Genomic DNA, 8,562 nt, shown 5'->3' with positions numbered 1-8,562 from the left:
ATACCCGTAGGAAGCAAATAACACTAGTATAAGGGAGAGAGTTTATTATAAGGAAGAAGAAGAAGATGTAATGGTTCTTTGATTATAAACTCTTGTTCTTGTTTATGGTGTACAAAAGAGTGAGATGAGTGATGGTATTTATAGTGAACAACAATACATAAAATAACAAAGATAGTGCTTAATTTGGTAAATGAGTGGGTGATCATAGTGTTTGATGAGTAGATGATCATAGTGCTTGAGTTGGTAAAGGAGTGGATGATCATAGTGCTTGAGTTTGGTAAAGAAGTGGATGATCATTTCAATGCTTAATTTATAACATATACATCATATTCTAAAGGGTCTATTTCTATCCTTTTCAGTTTTCAATCAGACCATTTGTAATGGCCTCCTAGTCCTGCAAAATATACGTAACATATATTTCGATTTGATTTTAAAAATTTAGATATTCGTAATTCTATAGAACAAAAAAATATTAATATGTAATTCGTTAAAAGGAATTTTCTAATCCAATATGGTATATGTATATATAAATAATTATATATTTAATCATATACTTATTATATATCTATGTATGCTATTATTTTTATTCGCTAAATTGATTATTTAGTTATTAACTTTAAAATAATCAAGTTTTTATTTATCATGAAATAATATCATTTTAATAAATTTTAGATATCTTAGTTATTTAATTTGATTTTTAAATTAAAATATAGATTTTAGTGGATACAGAACATTAAGTGGGGATTATTGGATTGGGAGTTTCTTAGAATTTCAGGGTTTTTTTCAAATCCTCCTTTATTGAATAAGATATTTATAAAAACTTTTATAAATCCAAGGTTATTAGATATAGTATTTGTAGAAATTCTATCAAATCTCTCCTTACTGGAAAATATTGATTTCATCAATGAGATTCATCAAAAGTTATTTTGGATTATTAAAATATATCAATTGTCAATATGTATGTCAACTTTCTTGACCACACTTTTATGGTTGGATTTGGTGTTTTGTTTAATTTAAATTTGGCAAGATTTAAAAAGTTTACACTGTTTGTTTGTGCTTTTGGTAACTACTTGGTAATGAGTAAAAGAATGGGTTCGTGTAATATAATGACGCCTCTGTACAAAGTCCAAGCAAAGGTGTATATTCCGTATATCAATACTATGAAGTCTCGCATATCATACAATTACCGAGCCTTTGATTGAATTGAGCATGTAATGAATGTAGTTTATTGTGTCTCAGCCTTTGCGTACGATGGTTGTTCTTTCTCAGCCTTTGATTGAATGTAATTTGAGCATGTAATGAATGTAAGCCTTTGTGTATGATGGTTGCTCTGTCTCAACATCAAATTTTAAAAACCTTTGATTGAATGTAATGAACTGTGTGCGTACGATGCTTGTTCTGTCTCAGTCTTTTGTGTATGATGGTTGTTCTGTCTCAGCCTCAGATTTTAAAAAAACCTTTGATTGAAGTTGGTCTTAAGGTTTTTTACGCTTGGTACTTTGGAGATACAATACAACCACTTATGAGCAATAGTGCTGTTATTTGAGCTATCATTTAATACAATCCCATTGCTTTTTCAGTTTTTCTTCTTATATGGCATGTATGGTGCGGGAAGCAACGGAATGTGATTTCAAAAGGTACATTTTTCTTCTTAATGACTTTAATGTCGTTTCTGAGTCTGTTTCAGTTTAATGACTTTATGAGTTGTAATGCAAGTTCAAATTGAATCAAGTTGAAGTTTCATTTCGTTTATGAGTTTGATTGAACTTGAGTTTATTGTTTTAGTGTTGTTTCAATGTGTTGTAATGTCTTCTTCTTAAAAAATTTTATGTTCTTTCATATGTTATGAAATCCAATCATTCTATTTTAAAAAAAAAAATTTAAAAACCTCAATGAGATTCTACCATTGGACGATGAAAAATTAAATTAGATTAACAAAGGTTCTAAACCTTTCAAATCACTATATTTATTACTAATTTATTGATTAGAACCTATAAGAAGTTCTTATTGATGGACATGCTCTAGAGAGTTGGAACGTGTCAGCTTCTCGACTCTCCTTTGCTCTCATTCCTTCGCCATATGGCCGTTAGGGATTTTCTGGCGTCGTCAATCGAATAAGGCCGTTTTCTCTCGAATTTATCACAAGATTATTTGAAACCTATTCTTCTTCTTCTTCTTCTTCATTTGCTCAGCTATCCTTCCATGGAAGAAGCCGCCTGAGTGTTTTATTTTTGGCCTGAGCATGGCTACAATACACACCACATAATAATTGAAATTGACTGTAACAAAGAGAACAAAATCTCTCGGCATGCCAGTTGTTCCTATACTTCCAGTGGAAGCTCCTCGAGATGAAGTTTCATCTATTCCTACACTATTGAAACAACGTTCTAAATTTTTTCATCATATTTATAAATTTTTCATTACGTATTTATTATAGAGAAATTTCCTAAAAAATTTTTTTGTCACAAATATACACTTATACCACTTGAGTTAATTAATCTAGATATTATGATTTAGAGTTAAAGTGTTGAGTTTATGGTTTAAGGTTTAGGGTTTAGAGTTTAGAATTTAGAGTTTAGAATTGAGAAGTGGGGTTTTGGGGATAGGATTTCAAATTTTTAAAATTTTAAAAAATTAAAATTTTCAAAATTAAAAATGCTATTTTGATCATTTTAGTTGTTAAAGTCTATTTTATAATAAAAACTTAAGAAAACCTATTTGAGAGAATTGTCATTTATTATAACTGAGTTCCTAAAAATATATGTATGTTTAATATAAACCTAATAAATTAATTACATTTTTTTGTAAGTGTAACATTTTTCTCTTTGCCATCTTCAAGGTGCAATTCCGCAACCATAATGGAGACCTATTCACTCTTCTATCGGCATACAAAGAATGAGCATCTCTACAGGGAGAGAGAAGAAATAAATTGTGTTGGGAAAATAATATGAATGGATGCTTTTATTATTGAAATATTAAAAAACAGATCTTACCAAATCCTACCAAATCCTACCAAACTCCCCTTCTAAATGCCCATCAAAATCCTTGAATTCAAATAAACCTTTTGAATTCCATCAAAACTTAAAATCTTCAAAAGCTTCTCAAATCCTTAATACAGTAAGCCCCCCTAAGATAATTTTGAAGTAAATAGGATCAGAAAGTTGATGATCCAAACATGATAGATCATAAATACCTTTAAAATCTTGGCTATCCTCTTTATGCCCACCCTAGTGATCTTCTAAGACCGGCATACAGCGTTTAACATCCACAACCGATGAAGCAACTTTTCTAAAAGAAAGCGCATAGTGGAAAGGTGAAACAATGGCACTGGATTGCTCAGATCCAGTTGTGCTTTTGGAGACACTTGTGAATTTCATATTTACCACTATTCTTCAGTTTAGCAGTGTTTCTTGTAGACACTTGATATGTTCGTTTGGACGATGTGACTTGAAGCTCTAAACACTCTCTTATCTGTCCATCCACAAATACAATCTGGTGGAAAGTGATACATCCGCGTTTTCATTATCATGGGCTTTCATGTAGTAGAAAATTGGGTGTACTTATATTACTTTTTGCAGTCTACAATTTTCATAATTTTGTTTTATGTTTATATAGTTAAGTATTTTGGTGGCTAAAGTTTTAATAGTTTTAAGTCAACCTTTTTTTAACACTGAGTTTCATTCATTTGAGATGATCCAGTACATGACAATATAGCAAAATAGTTTATGGGTAGAATATTGAAAACAAATGCAACAATAAAACACTAAAAGCAACAAAAGATATTAGTAGGTACAATCAAAGGCTCATATAGAGCACCCCAAAAGAGACAAAGTGAATCTTTTGAAGAGCAAGCAGAAGCATGAAAAGATGAAGCTCTATTAGACATGCAAGTAGAAACTTAGAAGAGGGTCTTAGCCTTGAGAGTGATAATAGGATTTAATCAAATTGGACCACCACAGGCTAGTAAATGTGAGAAGCATCACAACATTAATTACTTGCAATGACATCACCTGTAAATCGTTTTCTCATGAAACCTGAAAAAGGGTAAAGACCAAAGCCTTAATCTGAAGTTAAAAGATGAATGGAAATTCACGAGATAGAACCCTCAGAACTGCAAGCTCTACCTTTATCCACAATAGTGGCCTAAGAAGAGCGCTGATCTAAAGTCCGATTTTAAATGATGAATCATGCCCATTCAGAACAATGATACTAAAAGAGCTCCTTGTAGAAGCATCAGTCTCCAAAACAAATTTTACTCTAAAACACTGACTTGAAGAGCATACCGCACAAGAGGAAGAATTTGGAAGATAAACGAGAGAAGCCATTGTGAAGAAACTCGCCACCGCCAAACCCAAAAAGAGATGCAAAGAACCAGGAAACAAACCGAAAAGATAACGCTACAAATAACCAGCACGACGACCCAACGAACAAACCAAACAAACAAAGAAGCATAACAAAGACACCATCTCCACTTGAATCATACGAAATCAGAGAAAGGGGAAAAAACCACACTGTTGAAGGATCCGAAGCTCCGATATCAGTGCAAGATAGAAGACAATCGGATCTGAGACTTCGAACCTCTCCTAATCCCATAGCATCAGCAAAACGTAGACTTTGACTATCAAGAGAAGAAGACCCGATGATCTACATCTAACAACAAATAAAGAAAATAAAAAAAGAGAGGAGGAGAGACCAGCTCCAATGCTATTGAAGCCATCAGAGCCGGCCTCGGAGCGTTGACGGCGGTTTAGGGTGTTATGAAGTCAACTTCTTATTATCTATAAAAATAAAAACGACAACCCACATGAGATATTACGCATAGCGGACGTTGAAGGGACTCTGTGGGCTAAGACACATGTCATGGATAAAAAGAATCGGGAGGAGTGTTTGCCGATGGCTGCAGAGCAATCGTCAGGTCAAACCAGAATCTGTTATGTAGATGACACTTGGAGAGAGCAAGATAAGTTCACATGACAAGGTTAGTACTGTTGTAGGACATGTTCAGATGATAAATTGATGGGTGCGATGAAATCTTAAAAGAAGCTTATCAGCCTTACACGTAGAATGTGAGGTTCTAACTTGGGCTATATAATGAATGAAGACCCTACAATTTTCAGAGGTATTCTTTGCCACAGATTATTCTAAGTTGGTGAATATAGTATCAACACCTGATGAATGGTCGGCGTTTTCTACCCATATAGAGAAATTTTGACGGAGTAAGACTTTTCTCCAAGATCAGGATCAAACATATTTCAAGAGCAAAAAAATCAGTTGCGGACAAGTTTGCACACGGTGCTAAGAGTTCTCCTTCTGTAATGCTCTATGTCGATTCTATACCTCCGACTTGATTTTCCAAATCGATAGGGTTATCTTTCTTTCCTTAGTTTAGCTATTGTCATAAAGAAGTTAACTTCTTATTAAAGTATATCCTTTGTAGAAATAGTCTCAGCGAAAAGTAGATAGACGAAGGTAACCAAAATATATAATTCAAATTTCAGAACAACAGAAAACGTTTAGAAATTTGGAGAAACTAAAACAAATTATGAACTAGTAAATATGAATAACATGTTTAATAGGCTTTGCGGTTCACTTAAATGTCTATAATATTAAATCCTCCCTCACAAATCAATGGAGAAAACTGATATAAGAATGACAATATAATTTTTTATAGAATAAATAACAAAATAAATATAAGAATATGAAAAATTATTAATGGGCCTGATTTATTATTTGATGTGTCTTAGCGGGCTAGGACTTTATCATAATAGCACACTCCACGCCGTGATGACCCCACCGACCAGACCTTGAGCAACACGTCCCTCCTCCTAGATAATTTACTTTATTACCCTCAGCTTTCCTCAGTTTCCTCCTAATATATTCTTCAACAGGTAGACACGATCGTCACTCAAAATATTCTGAATATATAATTATTTATATATAAATGTGACCCCTGCGTGAGTCATCACCCACTCAACACACACTAGATCTATCTCCAGCGTCGTCTCTGTGACTCCAAAAGCTTTTCCACCTCGTGTCGTTTGAGAAAGATGGCCAGAAAGTTCTTCGTCGGAGGCAACTGGAAATGCGTAAGCCATCTTCTCTTCGCCATAATCTTCTTTACTTCATCGCTAGATTGGATAATCCGGATTTGATTATCGTTTTTTAAGTTTGTAATCCGAATCATGTTTTGCTTTGATGTATGTGATCTGATTCCGGTGGTTGAGATTTGTATGCAGTATCTCTTAGTTGATCTCTCGTGCTTAAGCTTTGATGCAATCAGATCGTGAAACTTGTTGGCTACAAGTGTTTCAATCATTTTGAGATCGATGGACTTTGAATTTCAGATTCATGTGATGTGATCTCTCCAATGGTTGAGATTTGTTGATTCGATGAGCATTAGAGTCGTTGGCTAAAGTGTTTTAAGATTTGTTATTGGGAGAGAGATTCTTATGATGGCTATGTTGTGAATTTTTGAATGAAATGTAGAACGGAACTGCGGAGGAGGTGAAGAAGATTGTCAACACTCTTAACGAAGCTCAAGTTCCTTCCCAGGATGTCGTTGGTATGTTCAGCATCTCATTTTACTTTTGATAGAATCATTGAAATATAAGGTTATCTGCTTTTGGTTTTGCATGTCTAGCTTCTGTATTGCTTTTGTTTGGATAAAATGTATTTGTCACATGAATTTGGAATAAAAAAGATTCTGTTTGCATGGATGGTCAAGTTTATCGAGTTGTTGCGTTTTATTTGTTCATATGTGCAAATATGCTTTGGTTTTATGTGATTGGTAATAACGTACTTGAAATTACAAGTGCAGAGGTTGTGGTTAGCCCTCCATATGTGTTTCTTCCTCTGGTTAAGAGCACATTGAGGTCTGACTTCCATGTTGCGGCACAGAATTGCTGGGTCAAGAAAGGAGGTGCCTTCACTGGTGAAGTCAGGTGAAATTTCTCTAGCCACTGATGTCTACTTCAAACTGTTATATCCTTATGGTTTTATGTAGTGAATATATTTGGTTTTTGAAGTTGCAATAGATTGTGTTAAAAACGAATTTATATCTTCGTTTTGTCTGCCCTTATTCCTCGTGTTTCATATTGGATCCTGCCTCTTGTGCCTTATGTAATTTGTGTGTGCAGTGCTGAGATGCTTGTGAACTTGGACATCCCATGGGTTATCCTTGGTCACTCTGAAAGGAGGGCACTCCTCAATGAAACAAACGAGGTTGGTGACTTTTCATTACTCTACCATTTGGATTGGAGTGCCATGATTTTGATATTTAACCTCTATCATACATTTGTAGTTTGTTGGAGACAAGGTAGCCTATGCACTTGCTCAAGGTTTGAGTGTGATTGCTTGTGTTGGCGAGACTCTTGAGCAGCGAGAGGCTGGGTCGACCATGGATGTTGTGGCTGCCCAGACTAAAGCTATTGCTGGTATACATGCCTATCTACTAGTGTTTATCACCAAACTGCAAAGAAATGATTTGTTGGGCGTTTTTTTCTTACATAGAACTTCCTTTTTGTTGGTAATGACAGATCGAGTGTCGAACTGGTCAAAGGTTGTCATAGCCTATGAACCAGTGTGGGCCATTGGAACCGGAAAGGTTGCAAGCCCAGCCCAAGCTCAGGAAGTAAGTTATTCTCAGTGCGTGTGCGCGTGAAGCATTGTTGCTTATCGTCATGACTTGATACGAATACCAATACTCTCTCTGATTGATGGATACAGGTGCATGATGAGCTGAGGAAATGGCTTGCAAAGAACGTGAGCGCTGAAATCGCTGCTACAACCCGCATCATTTATGGAGGTGAACAATAATACATGTCATATTACTTTACTTTGATTTTAACCAAATGCCTCCACAAATTTTTTTTATTATACTTCAATTGGTTTTTCAAATGAACTTTCAGGATCTGTCAATGGTGGTAACTGCAAGGAGCTAGGTGGTCAAGCCGATGTTGATGGTTTCTTGGTCGGTGGTGCTTCTCTAAAGGTACATATCTTGTGTTTGCCTTAGTTTGTTTCGATCAAAACCATTATCTAATGTGTTCTTTCTTCTTTGATTGTTTGCTTTTGCAGCCTGAGTTTATCGACATCATCAAGGCTGCTGAGGTGAAGAAAAGCGCTTAATGACTTCACTAAACAATCTCAAATCCTTTTGCTTCTTCAGTCTCAACTCTGATGGAAAAAATGAATAAGTTGATACAGTATCATTATGACGCTCTTTGCTTCAGTTGTATGTTGTCTTGAGGAGGCAACAAATATTTTCTTGGCCGATTTATTTAGCTGTCAATTTACAAAATATCTCCCTTTCGAATCTTCCTTATTGAAGTCGTGTTTGGTCTTTATTCTATTTTTAATGGGGATTGCAATAATATTAAAGGGTAAACAAGAAAGAAAAAAAGAACAGCCTAGCCTCGACAGTGTTTTTGGACTGCAAACGCAAGTCCAGTGTAATTGATTTCGACTCAAATTACAAATGTCCCGGCTTATCTATTCTAATAGAACACTTGTTCCATTGATGGTAACAATTAGCCCTTATCTTTAGTTTATGTTCATTGTTTG

At 34.8% G+C, this 8,562-nt stretch overlaps 1 protein-coding gene across 1 annotated transcript; it reads left to right on the top strand.

Moving 5' to 3' along the window:
* Positions 1-5,903: 5,903 nt before the first annotated feature.
* LOC106342294 (triosephosphate isomerase, cytosolic) lies at positions 5,904-8,350 on the top strand. Its single transcript, XM_013781174.1, has 9 exons — positions 5,904-6,086; positions 6,487-6,562; positions 6,818-6,941; positions 7,137-7,221; positions 7,301-7,433; positions 7,536-7,630; positions 7,726-7,804; positions 7,908-7,990; positions 8,077-8,350. Exons 1-9 carry the CDS (start codon positions 6,048-6,050, stop codon positions 8,125-8,127), a joined length of 765 nt encoding a protein of 254 aa, XP_013636628.1. The 5' UTR covers positions 5,904-6,047; the 3' UTR covers positions 8,128-8,350.
* Positions 8,351-8,562: the final 212 nt, after the last annotated feature.

Source organism: Brassica oleracea, chromosome C4 (genome assembly GCF_000695525.1).
Source record: "Brassica oleracea var. oleracea cultivar TO1000 chromosome C4, BOL, whole genome shotgun sequence".
Classification (NCBI taxonomy): domain Eukaryota; kingdom Viridiplantae; phylum Streptophyta; class Magnoliopsida; order Brassicales; family Brassicaceae; genus Brassica; species Brassica oleracea.
The sequence above is the reverse complement of the archived record's forward strand: the minus strand, read 5'-3'. Positions and strand labels throughout refer to the sequence as shown.